Consider the following 20,720-nt stretch of genomic DNA (forward strand, 5'->3'; position numbering starts at 1 on the left):
TATATATATATATAAACAAACTACTACTTACTGCTTGTACTATTAGTCCTACTTCGTGGTTTTTCACGTATCGCAGGTCTTCAGGGTACGGATCCCCCGTGACAAACAAGGGACTACTGTAGTTTAGTTTCTTTCTGAAATTTTAGGGATACGATACATTTATGTCTTTAAACGTTTGTAATTTCACAAAAAAAACATTATGCTTGTGCATCATCACAATTTACCAGACTTTTTTTTTTTTTTTTTTTTATTTACTCTTCCAGATAATTTGTTTTGAGTTTTATTTTTTCCTGTCACAGATCAAGAATAGAACATCCATGCAGACAGTCTGTGACACCCACCAACTGTTCGGTAAACGTTGTAGCTTGTGGGCGCACCATGTGCACCTGCGAGGCTCACGGAGCCATTTCTGAGTCGGAGCATGTTTGGAAAGCTTGATGAAAGTCCTGTGTTGGAACGTGTTGCGTTACCTGAGGATAATTGTGAGGATGAACATCTTGCGTGTGTTCAGCACAGACGCCCTGCAGCAGCGCCTCAGACTACACTTTAATCTGCGTGATGCAACAGAATGTCACCACGATTAACAGTTTAATATGCAATTAGCTCAAGATGCTAACGGACCTCTTTCTCTCTCTTCCTCTTTTTCTTATCTGAAACTTTCCCCCTTTTTTCTTCATGTCTTCCTCTTCTCCACTTCTCCTTTTCTACTTCCTGTCTCTTGTATTTTGCAGAGGAAGCTGACTACACAACGCTGGGAACAGATTCGATGACCAGAAAGAAGAACACAGTCCTTTCAGCGGTTCTTCTGCGGCCTGACACCAACAAGAAAAAACCTCCGGTGATCATTAGCCTCCCGAAAGACTTCCGTCCTGTATCCTCCATCATCGACGTGGACATCCTTCCAGAGACGCACAGACGCGTCCGTCTGTACAAACACGGCCAAGAAAAGCCTTTGGGATTTTACATCCGCGATGGCTCGAGCGTACGGGTCACTCCGCAGGGCCTGGAGAAGGTCCCGGGTATCTTTATCTCACGTTTGGTGCCTGGTGGTTTGGCCGAGAGCACCGGCCTGCTGGCGGTTAACGACGAGGTGCTGGAGGTGAACGGTATCGAGGTGGCTGGCAAGTCTCTGGACCAGGTGACGGACATGATGATCGCCAACAGCCACAACCTCATCATCACCGTGAAGCCTGCCAATCAGCGGAACAACATCGTGCGGAGTGGAGGAGGAGGCGGCGGCACTGCGTCTGGCAGTTCAGGACGATCATCGGACAGTGGCGCCAGCTACTACGGTTACTCATCACACAGCGTCCCGGCCTCTGTACCGTCGCACATCATCCAGAACTTCCCCGTCGGGGAGCTGGAAAGCGACGAAGAAGATGAGGACCTGGTGATCGAGGCAGGAGGCGAAGCCGAGGCCATCAGACACGCCCCCTCCAACTACAGCGTACCCCCCGTGCCTCGCTACGAACCACACCTCAACCTCCGCACCAACTCCAGCTCGCCCTACAGTTTTCACGCCAACGGGACCCTGCCTGGCAGCAGCGGATCACTAAACAGCACTCATGCCAATTCGACCACACCGTCACCAGACAGAGCGAAGGAGAGGCGGAGCCTGGAGGAGGAAGGCACGGTCATTACGCTGTAGGCGGAGCTTTTTACATGCTAATCACTGGAAAACAAAGACGCACGTACTCGGACGCTTCCACGCTCTGCAGGAGGCGGCGGGGGAGCCGTGGACCAGCACTTCAGTCTCGTCGTACTGCGACTGCCCCTGAGAAGCACATGTTTGTTACATCTAAGCATTACAGTGATGCTGCACATAACACTGCGTTCTACGCTTCTCTACACCTGCCAATTATCACTCTGCTGTGCCATGGTGGTGATCCTCCACCTTCTACCGGCACGCGGACGTCCAGGAACACATCGAGCCTAAAGTGACGCTCGCGTGCTCTGCGGTTTTTATCTAAACTAACGGAGTTAGTGCTCGTAAAAGACCCGAGACGTCTCGTTCTTTGTGTTTTTAAGTCCTGTGAAGAGTCCATCTCATAACAAACTTTGGCTCAAACGTTCATCACCTCTCACTGATGAACCTTTTATTTGTGAAGTAAATAATGTCTACAGGGTAATGCCAAAGCAGTTGACCAAATACTGAGATCTGCAAGTTTTTAAGTTAAATTGAAGCCACCTAAAAATCAGTGCTGGCTCAGATGGTTTTAAACACGATCACGCGTTTTGCTTATTTTTACTTTGCTGTGGTCATGACCGTGTTTTTACATCACTACCGTCTCTTTTTCTTAGAGATGCATTTTTATTTTTCCTATCAGACCAATAGAAAGTTGTGAACCTGACTCAATATTCCTGCCAGCTTTATTTCATATTTCACTGTTTTTATAGGGTGGTATGTCTCGGGGCTGCGCCTGTTGGTGAAAGAGTTTTCAGAAAGTGTCGAAACGTTCCCACGGGTTCTCCGTTTCCCCTCTTGAGCCTCGGAGACTCGAGTTTAAACTTTGAGTCTGTTGAAACGAGCCGAGTGACAGATTTTCTTGCAGAATAGTCACAAAGTCACAGTGAGCTCATCAAACCCGACTGGATCTGTGTGAAGCTCTGCTCTGACAGGAAACACACACCCCGAACAAAAAGATCATATATATATAGATTTAAAAACATCATGCGAATACTATTACTACTGCTGTTAAAATAATATTAAAAATGCTTTAAAATTAATATATTATCGGCATTAAAATGCTTAATATATTCATAATTTTTGGACTGATTCCTTCACAGCAGATCGTTTCATCCCATCTCCAGCCTCCTCTGTGTTTAAACCAATTAATATATTTATAGTTTTATTTTATTTTAAAGGAGACGGAGAGAACACGAGTGAACTGTTTGACATTCAGTCTTTAGAATCAGCTTTTCCCCCTCAGGACAAATTTTAAACCAATATGTGATCGGCTTTTTTATGTATAGCAATTATTTACATCAAGACTAAATGTTTGATTTCATCTCACACACTGAGATTAGTTTCAGCAGAGAGTCAGAGTTTGGAAAAGCGATTTTTGTCTCGTCTTCCCAACATCCTTCAGCGTGAGCAGCTTGTTTAAAAACGCTCCACGCAGCCGAAGTTTCCTGTTTTGTGTTCGACCAACTCTCGTTTTGTGTCCCTTAAAATTCAGGAGTGTCCCCTTAAAGAAAAATAAACAGGAAGCACCCGTTGGTTTCCTTTATCAGCTCCACAAAATGCACACAAGTGACACACCAAGCTAAAAATTGAGCCTGACGAGCCGACATTAGCTGAGGTTTTAGCCTCTTGCATTAAGCGAGCCTGCAGTTTAGCTGCTAACACGCTAACTCTTGTATCTTGATGCAGACATTGGTTTCACTAAAGCTTTAGCTTGGAATGTGTGTTGCTCCTCTCTCTGGTGGACAGTTCATCACGGACCGTGTCCACCAGATAAAATGTACAACCAGCCGACACCTTTTTAATGGACGTACAAGTCTAGAGAAGTCCCCCCGTACACAGCTAAAGGAGAGCTCGCAGCAGCATGGAGGGGGCACTAAAACTAAAAATCTCTGTTGGCTCGTTATAAAACACTTAAACGGTGCTTTGAACAACGTGATGCACCTTAAACCGTGCAGACATAAAACTGGCCACGTAGCTTTCTGAGAGTTTAGCGACTCTGCGGTGTAAGTTTTGCACATTTTCATTTAATATCGAGTCAAGTTTGAGTCTGGAGCAGGAGCTCCTTCACCACCATGTCAAATGTTTTCTCAGACGTACACACAATTAATTTTTTTATCTTTCCGCTCCCCTTTTTTGGACCATAATTTAACGTATATGAAATGATTGTGTTGTTTTCTAAACGGTCTGTTTGTTTGTTTTTGTCTGCGACAAGCCCTGACGGCGTTGGATTCTCTTGGAGTTCCTTCGTCTGTCGTTGGTTCGTGGCCCAGAAATGTCCGTGTTGGCAAACGCGACCGCAGAGGAGGGTTCGAGCCACTCGTCTGTGTCCTGGTTAGACCGAGTCACAGAAACACGTGGCGCCAACGGATCTCCGTTTGTTAAAGGTGAGACATCTGTATGTACAGAACAGCTGCTCTTACCTGTTGAGGAGTTTCTGATTTTACATCTCAAATCGTCCGAATCCATTGAAAAATCATGAAAAATGACATTTTGACTGTTTTTACTGAGAGTTTTGGGAATAGTTTAAAAAAAAACAAAAAAAAAACGGCTGCAGACATTTCCTCTCAGCACAGTCCTCGGCTCCATAACATTTATTAATTATTTATTAACATTTACCGCTCCTTCATTTCTGCCTGAAGTGAGAGCGCGCACGCTCGCCGATCGATTTCCAGAGCCTTCGCTCTCCGGTTGAACGTGCTAAACCTCGTTCAGCGTCGACTTTCGTTTTACGTGTCGAAATCAAATCAACACGGTCACTTTCAGTGAAACTCGCGTTTATTTTTGCGCACGTGCGAGGATGTCGGTGCTGTTGGGTTGTCTGCCGAGCGGCTGGAAGCAGCACGTGCGTTTCGGAGCTACACGCTCCTCTTGCCTTCTGCGATGCAATAAACTCTGGCAGGATTTTATTTCTTTATTCCCAACAATAAACCGTTGTTGCTAATTTATTTTCCGTCTCTAACTTCACAGGACACTGGGATTGTAACATTTTTATTTATTCTGTAATCCGTCTTCTGCATATGTTCTTCCTTTGTACACTTTATTTTTATATCAGATTTTTTTTTTTGTGTATTCATAATTATTATTGTTTTGATCATAAATATCAAGGTACGGTAGATTTTTATTGTTTTTTTGCCTTTCAGGCTTCATTTCAGTCGCTGATTTTACTGTTTAGGTTTAAAGTATCGAGAGGTTCTGTGCAAGAAATTAAACACTTTTGCTTTTTACTGTGAATTCTTGTTTCTGGCAGCAGGAAGTTGTTACCAACCTCAACATAAACAGCTGTTCTGCTTTGAGCACGTTTTTTTTTTTTTTTTTTTTTAAGTGATCGGGCAATGATTTTTGTGCTTGCCGGATAAATTTTACGATATAGATTTGTAATGAAGAATGTCAGTATTTTCGTATCAACACTATATATGATGTACATTTTTATCATTTGAAGGAAAACGTTTTACGATTTGAGAAGTTGTTAGATCGGCCGAGCTGGATAAAATAAACTCGTGTAGCAATATTTGCTGCTTTGTGTCTTTTCTTGTGTGGAGAGAATCGTAGACGTTCTACTGGTTTATGTTTTTCTCAGATCACTGGAGATGGAAATTTTTTATCACCTGACAACTAAAGGAGGTCGACGTGTCAGTAAAATATCTTACGAACCACTTTTGAAGTCCGACTCAAGATCGCAGCTAAACATCAGCAGATAATGAGCTAAAACTTGACGTGGTAGTAGCTGAAAGTTGTCCCCAACACAAAGTCTGAGCTGAACATCGCAAAATATTTAACAAAACAAACAAATTTATTTTATTTGAGTATTTTGTACATGGATAAATTCAATTTTAACAATCTTAGGGATATTTAAAATATTTTCAGGCTGAAACGTGTTCTGAATTATATCCTGGCTAAGACGGGCCATTCACACAGTTTAAGCTTTAAAGCGTTGCAAACATTTCCATTTGTGTTTTAAAAATATCCTGCATGAATTTAATGAGTCTCACGACAATGAAAATAGTTATTTTTATCGTAGTTCTTTATGGAGAGTGGCAAAATGTGTTTTTTAGCTGTATGCAAACTAAAGAGAAAACCCTAAAAATGACCAGGTTTAAACGTAACGGCAAACTAAAAACACGAAGCACAAGAAGAAGAACCACAAATGAACAGAAACCAGATCTGAACAAAGCTGCAGGAAATTAGTTTTACATTCTGGAAAACCAAACAAAGCTTTTAAAAACCTGAACTAATGAGGAAGGTGCTGATTGACTGAAAGAGATGAATCGACTCTGCACATGCAGCAAGATAAACTTTAAAACTTTAGGGCAGATTTAATGAGATACAGATTATTGCCTGAAAATAGAGTGCACGTTTCCAAAGTTGCTGATGAAACCAGTAGTCACGTCATGAAGGTTGAAAAAAAATATCTGTCATAAATCACACATATATACACAAGTGAACAGGAAATTACTTTCATGAGTAAATATAAACCAGCAAAAATAAAATAAAGAAGCAAATTTGGGAAAGGTGAAGGTTCAAGGTTTGTCATTCGCATCATGTGGTACATGAGGTGGAACGAAATCATCAAGGTCCCAGTTGCACCCAAAAATAGCAAAAGAAGCACCCACACCTGCCTCCACCTTCATGTGCCCCACTCTGGGCCCTTGAGCAAGGCCCTTAACCCCCACCATCTGCTCCCCAAGGTGCAGCTCTCTGCTCCACACACAGGCTGCGGCAGCGTCAGGAAGGACATGCGGCGTGAAAACAACTGCCAAGTCTTCGTGCACGTTACTTCACTGTGGTGACCTCTGAAGAAAGGAGCAGCCAAAATAAAATAATTGTATGAAAGTTGCATAAAAGTCACAGCTTCACACACCTTGACTTAAATGATTTTTTTTTATAGGATTGGAAGAAAAAAATGTACAAAAAACAAACGGGAAAATGAAACAATAGATCCACACTGTTCTAGTAAAACAAGAGTTTAGTTGAAAGAACAGTTGTGTGTTATGCATTTGATTTACACCTGGATTAATGAGCATGAACTGAGGTGTGTTTTATGTAGTTCACATTCTAGTTAGTCTTTTGGTTTAGACCAGGGCTCTGCAACCTTTTTGATCCAAGAACCGTTTCTGCCACTTCACTTATTATAACAAAAAGAGGCTACAACTGATGATCAACTGGTGGCCCATGGGCCACTTTCAGGTAGTTGGAGGGGCCTTTTCTGACCACTGGGACTGAAATTTTAAAACTAGTAATCAATAAAGGAATTTCAGTATTTAATCACATGTTTACATTTTGGGACAAAAAAAACAAGTCTATGATGTAAAGAAGTAAAAACTAGTTTTTACCTTTTAGATGAAAATGAAATCGCTGAACTCTGCAGGTGTGGCCTTTTATGGAGGAGAAATTAAGTATCCCACTTGGAAATAAAGTAAAAAATAGTTGTCGTTCAAACATTTGCAGAATATTGACGCCCCGCCCCCAAAAAAAGCCCAAACTAGCCTTTTTCTAGTGCGTATAAAAACCAGAACAATGAGATTTCCTGTAAGTTTTGGTTAAAGCTTCAAAGAGCCACAGATGAGGGAACAAAGAGCCGCATGTGGCCACAGTTTGTTTTTTTTAAACTTTATTAACAAATTACTTAATACAAAACTCTCGTAGAGGATATATATCACCAGAAAGGAGAAAAACAAAACTACAAAAAAAAAAAAAACATGGTAAAAGAAGAAGGGGGGGGTTACATAAATTTCACAATCTTTGTAATTTAAACAATAAAGACAGTACCAACATGAGAGCGTAGGGAACAAATCCAAAAAAGTAAAATCCTGGAAATGTCTTCATAGATCCTTACAGAAAGAAATAAAGTATTGTTTAAAGTCATTGATAAACCTTGTGAATGATTTTAATAAATTCCTCCACTTACTACAATATGATATTTCCCCATTAGAATAATAATGTTGATCATGTCAGATGGAGACGATTGAAGGTTGTCCTTATAACACAAGACATGTGGTCATTCAAAATGTGGGACATTACTGATTTTTTTGTGATAACCAACTGTGTATCTGCGACCAGAAATGTGCTGATACAGGACATGAAAATAAACAACAACAAAAACAGATGCTGTGTTGTTTCACATACCGAGTTACAGACAGAGCACACGTCTACCTCAAATTTTAATCTTCTCCTTCGAAATTCTGCCACCGGGTCAATGTTATTAATTGTTTTGAAATGTGTTTCTTTGATTTTGTAGAGAGACAGGCCACTTCACAAATTTGGAGAAAGCCTTTTCCATGTAAAACTGATCCCCATTAAAAAATTTAAATGCCTTCCTGAATTATAATCATGAAAAAGAATAGATTTAAATTTAGCATTGATAATCTTATTATCAAACTTACTATCTAACAAATTATAATTTCTATTTTTAGATTAGGTAGTGTTGGTTTGACTAGTGAAACCAGCACGGTGTTGCCAGTGGAATGAATTTACTAGATTTAGACTTTGTGGTGTTATGTCGCCCTCTGGTGGACACATCGTGAACTGCTCAAATCCTTGTAGTTCACGAAAAGTTCAAAACCCCTAAATTGTAACATAGCAGCGTTCTTTCGCTCGATTACACGACGTTCGGGTGGTCTTCCTGTTTTAAGCTTTAATAATATTATAACTTATTTTTCGACGGACACGTTCTCCTCCGGCAGTTCGTGTTGTCAAATAACGTGAGCGCTTCCAAGTGTAGGTATCTCTGCAGGCAAATTCGGAAGGCGTATCTGGGCGGTCATATCTGATTGTACTATAAAAATGGGCGTGTCTGGCCGGCCGCATATGATTGGACGATAGAAAAACAGGCGTGTCTGGCCGGCCATATTTCATTGGAAGATAAAAAAATAGGCGTGTCTGGCTGGCCACATCTGATTGGACGATAGAAAAAAAGGCTGAACGATAAAATGCCGTAACCAGAGCCCTGTAGAGAGATCAGTGAACTAAATCACTAATCAGTGTTCGCCGCCGACAAACGCCTATTAAATACTGTTAGCCAATCAGTGTTCGCCACCCATAAACGCCTATTCGCCAGAAACGCCCACTTTTGGTCTGCAGAGAACCCCTTCTCAGCGCTTCGGTGAAGGCAGCTGAGCGTCACGTGACACGTGACGTGTAACCAACATGGTGGCGCTGAGTTGAGGCTGGACGGGCAGCTTGGCTTTCGTTAGCTTCGCTCGTCACCTGCTCTTAGGCAGGGCCAGGCCGGTGATGACGGCCTGAGAGCGCATCGGTCACACGGTCGAGAGATGCAGGAACAGCAACACAAGCCGCCACCGCAGCAGCAGCAGCACGCGCAGTCAGAAAACAGCAGGACCAAGAGCATGTTTCTGTCCAGGGCGCTGGAGAAAATCCTCTCTGACAAGGAGGTGAAGAGGAGCCAGCACTCCCAGCTGCGCAAAGCCTGTCAGGTGGCGCTCGGTACGTATTTCATTTCGTCTTCTGTCCTGCTCGGACTTCGTTTCGTGACGCGCGCGTTTTATTCGTTTATTCAGCTTGTGTTCGGCTTCTTATATGATGCTAATAGCATTAGCATCCGAGTGGCCTTTCGCGTCAGCTCAACTGGCGCCGACAGCGGTAACTAAGTAAATTATGTGTTGCCATCACGCTCATACTTTATTTTGAACCCGTCTTTGTGTTGTAACCTGTCGCCGCTGTCAAAACATTGGAGTTAACCTGTTAAAGTGGAGCTGTCGATAGCTAGTTAGGGCTAGTTTAGCTAAACGGACCAATCCTTGTGTTGTACGTAGCACTGTCACCCAGACAGCCCAGTCCTGCCATGCACCCAGACTGTACGGCAGGCCGTTTTAACATATAATCAAACCTCACCTTTCTACTGCTATAATAATATATATATTTTTAAATGGCAATTTCCCCTGTTATTCAAGTTAAAGATATCAACAAGCACAGCACTACTGGTAAATAAAATTGTTCAAGTTCTCCACATACAGGAGTTAATTTGGAAGAACTAAATGAGCTCTATAAACCAGTTGACAGTTTAAATATGTATTGGGTTGACTGGATGAGTAACTCAAAGTACATAGTTTAAAAGTACTTACGGCAAAGTATGATATTTAACACAAAACATGAGCTATACCAGATTGTTTACTCCAGTAGTTTTCCATATGTACTGATATAAAATTCTGGAAAGCGGGTATGCATTCAATGTAAACAAAGCACTTGTCTGATTCTGCTAAAGCCTGTGAGATTTGAATCAAATGATTGACCCACTCAAGTATTTTTTGTCGGTATACATGGTGAAATGACGTACATTAATCATCGATATGATAAAAAGATGGTTCTTCCAAAACAAAAACATTGTAGATATCTGGAGGTCCTTTCTGTCCACAGTCTACATTTCATATATCTTAAATGTGTTTTGTTTTTCTATAACAAATCATTTCTTAGGCTTTTAGCTCCAACTATCTGCAAGTACATTATTTTTATCTAGAAAGAACAATGTAGAAATCTGAGTTCTCATTAGGAAAACCTCACGTTTTCAATATCTTTAATTTGTTTACATCTAAAATGGCTATATAGCTGAAACATGTCATGAACAGTGGGATTGTGGATATTGGCGTGTGAATTTCTGTCATGTAAGAATTCTGTTTGCAATAGTAAAAATGTTTCATTTTAACAGGAACAATATATTTGTGGATATCTGGAGCCAAAATCTAGCAAACGTAACTGGTAAAAGTGAGCTTAGTGAAAGAAGTAATGTTATTTTGAATAGTTAAAATAGTTTTGGTTTGACGGGAAGAAATGGAATTTGATTATAATCTTTAAATCCGTGTTCTTTGTTTAAAACAGGTCTCTCTTGTAAATGAGGCTCAATGAGACTAACCTGTATAAATCAAGGACGGATGAAAAAATAATGAGATATTTCTAATTATTATAGGATAAACCTGCTTGCCATAGATCACAGGGTCTGTAAAACTCGTGGATACTCTGCGTTCATCATATGTAGGTAATGTTTCACACGTCTGGTGCCTTTGGTGTTTATAATTGAACCCAAACAACCCGCCCGTTCACCTGAACCCACCTCGCTCTCACAACTTTGAAAAGTTTGGGTTTTCTCCCGTTACAAATGCTTCAAGTGTCTGAATTCTCACACAGCTGACTGCCTTGGACCGTTAGTTTTATTGAAATTAATGCAATAAGCAACACGTTATGTTACATTTATGAGGGTGTTAGATGTAGACTATTCGATTTTAAACTCCTGTTTTAAGACCGGCTGAGATCTTGTTTGCTCCGGCTTTGAGTTACGCTCTCATTATTCATGAAACTAGTTAAACTCTACACTCCTTTCATCGACGTCCTCCTCTCCTCACTGCGGCTTGTTTTTGACCTTCTGTTTGGTCTAACTTCATAAGAATTGTTTTTGTTTCTCTACGGATGGCCTAAAATTCAGATTTTTTATCTGTGAGCAACAAACGTATGCATATCTATATTTTCTTGGATGAATTCTTGATACACAGATTTACATTGTTTGATGTTTTCTCGCATAAACTCCTAGTTCTTGCACTTTTCTGTACAATTATCCAAACAATATCGGTCGCATCAAAATAAATTAATTGCCCATTCATGTGCAAATTTAATCCGATAATAAGTAGGAAATGAATATACAGTAGCTGCTGCTATAATCTGCTTACTGTAGCCCAGTTTTTGTTTTCAAGCAATAATGTTCATTTTATTTTTAGATGCACAAGATTTTCAGAGGATCGTTAAATATATGCGTATCTAAGGTAAACAATTATTTACTAGGGAGGCACGATATTATCAGCATGGCGTCGGTATCGGATGATATTGGCGATAAAGTTAAATATCGGACATTCCATCAGAATAACTCGCCGATATAAAAGGCTTCTGTTTTAAGTTAATTTTTAATTTAAGAACCTGTCAAGTACTAATACTTATGCACTTTTCACTTGTCGCTTGTGAACAGGTTGAGTTTAGATTTGTGAAAATTTACAAATGTGCACGGCTCGAGTGTTATTGTGTTGGAGAGAGTAAATGTCATGAATAAATTTAACGTTAAACATAATCCAAGTTGAAGTGTTGCGTCATTTTCAGCCCCTTTTTTTGGCATCTGCATGTGGCAGCAGCCAAAGTGACAAAGATCATGCAGAATAATTTATTTTATTTCCACAGCAGAGAAAGATTTGTAGTCTCTGTAAGTCCAGGGGAAAATATCGATATCGAATATCGGCCAAAAATCCAATATCGTGCATGCCTAATTATTACAGTTCTTTAAAAAAAAAAACATAAAGGCAAAAATAATGCTAAAAAGTTATGAGAACCAGACAAATATGTATGTATGTATATATAATGTAAAATATGAAATCCACACAATATTTTTTATAATTTCTATTGTTAATGTATCTTATTTCACCATATTTGTTTACCAACAGCCTGATATGGGTCAGTCACGTGACTTAAGTTCCTTCAAGGTTTTATCAGATTCAAATGGGTGCTTTGTTTACATTAAATGCGTACCTGCATTTCATAATTTCATATGAATAAATCTGGATAATCTGCACTTTCTGACAGAGATTAGGACAACGCTTTGATGTTCGAGTTCATGCTTTGCAACGAACACTTTTCTATATTTTGCACGCACCATTACTCGTCCAGTCTGCCCAGTGCATGCTAAAACAGTCTGTTAAAATATTCAAGGGCTTTTGGAACTCAAACTTCAATCTTCCTAATGAAAGTCCTGCATGTGCAGAAGATAATTTTCTTCAGGAGGACAGTTCTTGTTGAAGTCTTTAACGTAACCACAGTGGAGAAACATCATTAATGTTTGTAAAAGTGCAAATAGGAGTGACGTTTGAGTGTTTGTTACAGCAGCTTGCATTTGCCTTTTGAGCAGCACAGTGGGTTAGTGGTTAGCACTGTTGCCTCATAGAAAAAAAAGTCCTGGGTTTGAGCCCTGGGCTGGGCCTTGGGTCTTTCTGTGTGGAGGTTGTTGGTTTTCTCCCCCAGCCTCACTTGAAAAAGAGCTCAGTGGGATTTGTTTGGTTCAGTAGAGCCTCATAAATAAATAAGTAGGCGGCTAGGTGCGTAGCAGAACTGGACTGTCAGGCTGGATGCTACGTACGACACGAGGACCTTTACTCTGTTTAGCTCAACTAGCCCTAACGAGCAATCGGCAGCTCCATTTTAACCATTAAACTCGATATTTTGGCAACGGTGACGTGTTTCAACACAAAGAAAGGGTCAAAATAAAGTTAATGGGATTCTTATCTATGCAGATGTACCTTCATAACATCTTTAACTCAACCTGAGTTGGTCACCCTTGGTTGAGTTCATATGGACAGACAGCAGCAGCTAGCTTTAGAGAGCTCTTGCTTTCTTCTTGCCGCCCTGTCATGAATATGATCGTCCGGTTCCTGGTCGTTGGTTTCTTAAAACTTTAGGTTTCTTTGTGCCCTCAGATATTTTACACCTCACGCTCTTGGGTTGATCTTTGATGGAAGAGTTGTTAATTTTCTCTGTGGATTGATAAAGTTGTTTCAGTCTGATAAGCGGAGCAGGTTTTATTTCTAACCATCTCGGAGAACTTTTAGTTTAAGTTCTGATCAGCTGCATTTTTCTTTTCGTGGTTCAGGGCCGACTGCTTGCGATTGTCACGTCATTGGTTGAAGTTCTTGGGCTGAAAATTCAGTTTCAAAACTTTTAATTGTTGAGATTTAAACTTTTTAAATTAGAAATGTGTACAGTAGTCCCTCGTTTATATCGCGTTGGATCCGTACCCTGGAGACGCGCAATAAGTGAAAAACTGTGAAGTAGGAATAGTAGTACAAGTAGTAATAGTTTTTATATATATATATATATAAAGTATTTTAAACCTTTCCCACACTCTTGCAAGATTCTAAATGTTTCTAAACGCTGTAAAAGAGTGCAGCATGTCATGATTTCAGTTTTCTGCCACCTGCAAGCGCTCTTGGCCACGCCCACTTCTCCGCTCTGCACGGTGAACAGCTGATCAGCTGCAGCAGGAAGTTTATCCTGCAGCAGTATGGGCTGCACAAATGTGCAGCATGTGCTAAATAATTTATTTTAAATAAAAAATCCATGCCTATCGTGCGACTCATCCGTCAGTCAGACAGTTGTGTGTCATGTTCTCTAATTTTGAAAAACCCCGATAGAGCGAGTCCATGATGAACTGAAGTAGTGAGGGACTACTGTAATTCTAAAAAACTGACCTAGTTTAATATTTGTTTTTGTATCTACTGTTAGACATCTGTTTTGTCACATTTGTGCTGAACTTTTAGGGTCTTTAAAACCTTTAAACTCTGTATTTCCTTGTGACGCACAGTGAATCTTTGTAAAAATTTTGTGAACATGTTTACGTTTACACCCTGGAGTGATGCATCGATCATTTAAGACAAGAACTGAGCTCCAAGTGGTTTTCTATGAAATGACTGGTCTATTTGAAATATACATGCATCATCTCTTCACGTTAAATGTGACGTTTCTGGTCAGTGTTGTGCAACGTTATTTCCTCTTTGTAGCCTCGAGACACGAGGAGAGAGTTGTTGAACCATTCCTGAGCTCGCTCTTTTTGTTTTTATTCTTTGCTGGTCACATCTGGCTCGACGTGCACTTTGTAGCCAAGGCTGCAACGCTGATTAGTTCATGTTTGTGTGCAACACTTTGGACAGATCAGCATGTAAAATTAATCTTAAAGATAAGAATATTAATCTAGTCAGAAAATATCAATAGCATGACAAACAGGATTACGTGGAGACTTAAGAAGACGGACGAAAACCAAATAATCTGATTAATAAAAGCAGATTAAGGTTCAGGCTTGTTCTGTAAATGAGATATATTAGTTTAGAAAAACTGCAACACAAACTAATAGCTGCTCCTGACCTTGATCTATGCTCAGTTTCTTATTTGACTTCTTTTATCTCTTTTTGTAGATGAGATCAAGGACGAACTGGAAAAACAGAAGTAAGTACGACTCCGACTAAAGATGGCGTCTCGCGGGGCTGCCGGTTGGTGAACGCCGTTCACAAGGAAGTCTCTCAAACGTCTTCAGAATATTTTTAGGCCTTTCAGAATTGTTCTCAGAAGTGCGCAGTCTCACCTCTTCAGTTTTGAAATACTCAAAGTTTGTTTGGGTGTCCCCAACTCACCTCAAACTCATCTGAAGTTTGTCACTGGCGTCTCTGACCCGTCCCACTCTACGAAGAGGAGTGAAAGTTAGAGAGTTAAGTTAAAGTCAGAGTTAGAGAGGCCAGACTGAGATGGTTTGGACATGTCCAGAGGAGGGACAGTGGTTTGGACATGTCCAAAGGAGGAACAGTGGGTATATTGGTAGAAGCATGTTAGAAATGCAGCTGCCAGGAAAAAGACAGAGAGGACATATATGGATGCAGTTGGAGAGGACATGGAGGTAGTTGGAGTGAGGACAGAGATGGAGGACGACTCGATATGGAGACCCTGAAGAGGGAAAAGCTGAAAGAAGGTTCCGACTCGTCTCCAGAGCACCACATTGTGTTTTGACTCCTGCACAGGAGCTCTCCTCTGACAAACGAATCATCTGAGGCAAACATCCGATCATTAAACTCTTCCAAGTCTGCAAATCTTCATTTTAAAAGTATGCTCCAGTGGATAAAAACAGAACATGAACGTGAAGATGGCTGCTGAGGCAGGCGCAACCTTGGCCGAGGTGTTCAACAGAACAATGTGCACGAATGCAAAATTTGCAAAACGGCGCCAAGAGTACAGTTTTGCAAGTCGTGCAACAAAAATCTGTTGTAATTCGCTGGAATTCGCCTCATGTTGTGTGTCAGCACGTCTGGCTGGTCAAATAGAGTTCGGTGGGACCACAACTTTAAAACTCTCCAGATTAGATTTGACACAAGCTAGGCTACGGTCACTGCAGCCTCTATTCCGTCTTTTGCTGAGATCTGATTTATTTATTTTTATTTTTTGTGGCGTAGTTCTTGTAATTTAAAGCTCCAGTGTGAACAGCCTGCAGCCCCGAAGTGACTCGCAGAAGAAGACGCGGCGTCGCGTGCAGCTCGCTGCGTTCGTGAAAATAATTCAGATGCTGCACGTCAGCTTGTGTGTGTACAGTTGTGATGAAAGTGATTTACAAAGATGCAGATTACAAATGTTGCTGCTTCCTGCTAGGCCTGTCACAATAAATCAATTAATCGCATGATAAATTAAAACGATCAACCTCATTTTCATTCATCTTCTTTATCGTTTCTTCTGAAGACGAGGCTCAACTCTTCACTGAGCCCTCCCTTTCTCGTTTCTCTTTAAAATCTATTTTAACTCCCATTTTTTTAGAGACACGCTGCTCGTTCCCTCACTATCCATCCTTCGGTTCATAGTCTTATGCTGCCATCTAGTGGTCAAAAAAGGTGCTACACACAAAAGTTAACCAACATTTCTTCTTAATTTTGACATTCCTAATTATTGTCAAATTTCAAACAGTATTATCGTTTATTGCAATAATTTCCGAGACGATTAATCGCCCAGCAACATTTGTTATCGTGACACTTCCTGCCTCCTCCTGTGCAGAACTGTAACATTTTTCAAACTTCAGTCACGTACAATTCAGAAGAAATGCAACATGACCGCTCAGATTAACGTCGGTTTAAAAACATCAGATTTAAATCTGATTTACAACCAAATAAGAAATTACCCTGGGTTGGTCTGATTTGCTGCAAACACGGGTTTTTGCTGTTCACGCTGTTAAAATATGTCAGATTTGGGCAAAAAACGTGAGTTTTGGGAACTGTTCTCTGCTGTTTGAGGTGCAGCCCAGTGAGATGATGTTTGAATCTTTTTGCCTTTCTGTTTTTGTCACATAATCTAAACCTCAGCGTTTCAAATTAAGTGCTGCACAAATTAAAGCCGTAAAATAAATTGTGTCGCACAGAATTCTGAATAAACTTCCAACATCGGTTGCATCAGGATCTTGACCGTCTGTTTTTTTTTTTTTAATTAGTTGTTTGTTTTCCAGGGATGGTTCAGTGGTCCCACCCAAAGCAAACTACATCGAGGCGGACAAATATGTGCTGCCCTTCGAGCTCGCCTGTCAATCAAAGTCACCCCGGATAGTCAGCACCTCCTTGGACTGTCTGCAGGTCAGTGCTCACTGACGCACACACAGACGCGCACGTCGTTAGGTCTATGTCCTTCGTTTTTGTCTCCATTGGGTAAGTTTTGGAGAGCAGGACATGAAACGGTGGTGTGTTAGTAAAATCTTGCATCATATATTTCACATGCCTGGCTAATTTCTTTAATATCATAAAACTTTTTTTAATTTTAGCTCCACTTTTATGGTAGCACTAATTATAATCGATCAAGAATCTTCACTGGTGATTTTATTGCCAATAATCATTATTACGACCGATAATTTTTATGTCAGGTGGCATAATTGTTATTATTTTCATCGTTTGTGTTGAAGTGCAGTCAGAAACTCGTTCTGATCAACTAAAACCAGAAAACACGTGAACGCAGCAACAAATCCTGAACTAACGCTCTAATAATCTGTAATCCTGTGCACGCATCATAGCAGGTTCATGTTGGTTGCTTCTAAAACTTGGGTCTCAGACAAAACTGACTCTTTTAATAATTGCATCCTCGCCTCTGCTGCCCTGACCCGTGCTCCGTCTCCCTGCTGTAGAAGCTGATTGCGTACGGTCACATCACGGGCAACGCCCCGGATAGTAAAACCCCGGGGAAGAGACTGATCGACCGGCTGGTGGAAACCGTCTGCAACTGCTTCCAGGGTCCGCAAACCGACGAGGGCGTCCAGCTACAGATCATCAAGGTACAGCCGAGGCCTCACTCATCTGGCTGCTTTCAGATCCTTCAGCTGTCACTTTTATTTTTTTACCTCATGTCCAAACTTCTATATCTCAGAACTGAGACTCGGCACAGAAATGAAGAATCTGCAAACACGCTGTCTTGTCTGAGTGACGAAATGAGTGAAATGTATTGACCTTTTTGTTTGTTTAATCTTTTCTGTGATTCTGAGATTTTATTTTTCTTTGTTCAAATTTATTTTGTTTGAAAGCAACATAGTTTTGTGATTGTTGTTAAACTCGTAATACACTCTTTGCTTGAGATTTTATAATAAACGGAGTTAAACCTTCATTCGAAAACACTAGTTAAAACCTACAAGTTGCAAAATTCTAGCTATACGTAGCAAAGTGCTAGCTAAAAGCTAAAAGTAGCATAACACTAGTTAAAAGTCAGAATTATCAAAATGCTAGCTAAAAGCTTTATTCTAACTGAAAGTAGCCAAAGAAGTCGGCTAAATGTGGATAAAAACTAACTACAAGCTAAACAAAAAATGTGAGCTAGAAACTATTAAGTATTGGCATGGCAGCTAAAGGCTAAAAGTTGCAAAATTCTAGCTAAACGTAGCCCAAGACTTCGTAAAAATTAAATGTGGCAAAAAGCTAACTACAATCTAAACAAAAAAATGTGAGCTAGAAACTAAAAGTAGTGGCATTGCAGCTAAAGGCTAAAAGTTGCAAAATTCTAGCTAATTGTAGCAAAGTGCTAGCTAAAAGTAGCATAACACTAATTAAAAGTCAGAAGTATCAAAATGCTAGCTAAAAGCTTTATTCTAACTAAAAGTAGCCAAAGACTTCCTAAAAGCTAAATGTGGCCAAAAGCTAAGTACAAGCTAAACAAAAAAAAAATGTGAGCTAGAAACTAAAATTAGTGGCATGCTAGCTAAAAGCTGAAAGTTGCAAAATTCTATCTAAACATAGCAAAATGCTAGCTAAAAGCTTGAAGTAACAAATTCTAACTAAAAGTAGCCAAAGACTGCCTAAAAGCTGAATGTGACAAAAAGCTTATTACAAGCTGAATTAAAAAAATGTGAGCTGGCACGTAAAAGTAGTGGAATGGCAGCTGAAGGCTAAAAGGAGAAAAATGCTAGCTAACAGTTGAAAGTATGAAATTGTTAGCTAAAAGCACAATAGAGTAAGCGGTTATCTAAGAGTAGCAGACCAGCAGCTACAAACTAAAAATAGCTAAAGAAGACAAACGGACCAAGTTATAGTATTATTTGTTCTATTAAGCAGGTTCTGAACATGTTTTAAAGGAATCACAGAAATCTAAATGGATTTCTTTTGGAAAATGTTTGAATAAAGTGAAATATTTGGAATTACAAATGTTACAGAACACTGCACCCATCTCCTGAATGAGCTGAACTTTTATAACTAAAATGGCATAAAATCATATCTAGTACTTTCTTTTTCTCCAGCTTTTTAAATAAAAAAAGGAAATGTACCTTCATTGTAAATGCTTGAGAGGTGTAAACATTAATTTGATGAAAGAATCTTGATGTATTGTTTTTTACAGCAACCTTTGTGACTGATAAGAGCCATTTGCTAAGGTTTATTTGTGACCTTATTTAGTTTTTTCACATCCTGGTTGGTAGGAGAGTGCAACATCTGTCCTGTACATGACTTTTATTTCATGTTATCGCTGTTGACAAAAGATTTATGGACGAGTCATCACCTGATTGGGTTCCAGTCACTGCTTAAGAGACCTGAATATTAGTGCAGCCTGTCAATTCTGCTTTTCACAAAAACAAGCACGTATTGGATTTTTTTAAATCGCGAATTTAGATTTAAACACAGACTTTACTCGCCGAAGACGCTACAAAGAGGGTGAAGTTTATTTCTGGTGTTGGGAAGCCACAGATGGAAGAAAGGATGGTGATTCAGCACAACACATCCTGTCTGATAAGAGCTTCCTCTTCTGTCTGTGCAGGCCCTGCTCACGACCGTGACGTCCCCACACATCGAGATCCACGAGGGCACGGTGCTCCTCACCGTCAGGACCTGCTACAACATCTATCTGGCCAGCCGTAACCTGATCAACCAGACCACGGCCAAGGCCACGCTCACGCAGATGCTCAATGTGATCTTCGCACGAATGGAGAACCAGGCCGTCAGTCTAACCTTGTTACATCTTTCTGCTCGGCAGCCGTCCATAAAACTGACGACCTGTTCTGAGGAGGATTAATTTATACTGTTCTATGGAAATCATCCTAAACTGATCTCGGATATAGACAAAATAAATGTTTTTGGACTAAACCTTATACTTCATGAGCTGCAGTATTTTATAATGATATTAATGATAAATTATAATAAAAATAATAAAATAAAAATGAGTAAATGTTAGTAAACACATACACTACAGGCTCTAGGTTTGTCACTTCATCCCTTGTGAGTTTGCAGGTACGACTATTGCACGTGACTCTTCTGTGGTCTCCACAGGCCCTGGAGGCTGAGGAGCAGGAGAAGGAGCGTCTGTCTCTGCCTCAGCAGAACCCGTCCCCGGTCCCGGGCAGCCGGAGGTCCGGCTCCCCCAGGTCTGACCGGACTCCTACCCCTGAGCCTCAGAGCTCGCCGTCCCCTGGAGACAGTAACTCGGACGTGGTCGCCACCCGCTCCACGCCCCCACCGCCAGCTTCTGACCAAGACACGCCATCAGTCAACGGAGAACCTGGCGGTGGCGGATCAGAACAGCTCACACCATCGAGAGGTGGGTTACCTTCGGTGCCACGATACCACAGTGGAGTTGGACACTTTTCCAAACTTTTAAATTTTTTTTTTACATTAGATTCAATTTTTGAAGATGAAGGTGTCGAGGTGCCTCCTACAGCAGATCAAGAAGACAAACCAGGGGATAACTCGGACCCAACAGAACCTGCAGCACAGGAAGGAGAGCATCATTCTAGAGAAATGAACCACGAAACAGGTCCATTCTCTCACTCACACTTTGAGTTGTTTAATTTGAATAATCACGACCTGAAGATTCGGCGTCTTCTGTTCCAGGCGGAGAACATGTAGATCCTCCTGTTCCTGAGCAGACGGAGGTGGTTCCCCACAGAGTCCGAACAGAGGCTCAGCAGATGAACGGCATCATCGAGGACCGCTCCTCCATTTCCTCCACAGACATTCTGGTGGGGACACTTTTCTTTCTTTTGCTTTTACCAAACTTAATCGATAAACGCATA

The 20,720-nt window shown here is 40.7% G+C and overlaps 2 protein-coding genes across 2 annotated transcripts in view; both read left to right on the forward strand.

Annotated features, from left to right (window-relative positions):
- pard6b (par-6 partitioning defective 6 homolog beta (C. elegans)) overlaps window positions 1-1,850 on the forward strand; it is a 25,645-nt gene extending 23,795 nt beyond the window's left edge. The window contains exon 3 of the mRNA XM_037684407.1: window positions 732-1,850. Coding sequence (XP_037540335.1) covers window positions 732-1,648 — 917 coding nt within the window. The 3' untranslated portion in view covers window positions 1,649-1,850. The remainder of the gene's footprint in view (window positions 1-731) is intronic.
- Window positions 1,851-8,808: 6,958 nt separating this feature from the next.
- Window positions 8,809-20,720, forward strand: part of arfgef2 (ADP-ribosylation factor guanine nucleotide-exchange factor 2 (brefeldin A-inhibited)) — a 36,666-nt gene continuing 24,754 nt past the window's right edge. The window contains exons 1-8 of the mRNA XM_037685036.1: window positions 8,809-9,127; window positions 14,635-14,665; window positions 16,695-16,818; window positions 17,361-17,507; window positions 19,469-19,648; window positions 19,978-20,245; window positions 20,324-20,461; window positions 20,539-20,666. Coding sequence (XP_037540964.1) covers window positions 8,956-9,127; window positions 14,635-14,665; window positions 16,695-16,818; window positions 17,361-17,507; window positions 19,469-19,648; window positions 19,978-20,245; window positions 20,324-20,461; window positions 20,539-20,666 — 1,188 coding nt within the window. The 5' untranslated portion in view covers window positions 8,809-8,955. The remainder of the gene's footprint in view (window positions 9,128-14,634; window positions 14,666-16,694; window positions 16,819-17,360; window positions 17,508-19,468; window positions 19,649-19,977; window positions 20,246-20,323; window positions 20,462-20,538; window positions 20,667-20,720) is intronic.

This window comes from Nematolebias whitei, chromosome 11 (assembly GCF_014905685.2).
Source record: "Nematolebias whitei isolate Nwh7 chromosome 11, NemWhi1, whole genome shotgun sequence".
Lineage (NCBI taxonomy): Eukaryota > Metazoa > Chordata > Actinopteri > Cyprinodontiformes > Rivulidae > Nematolebias > Nematolebias whitei.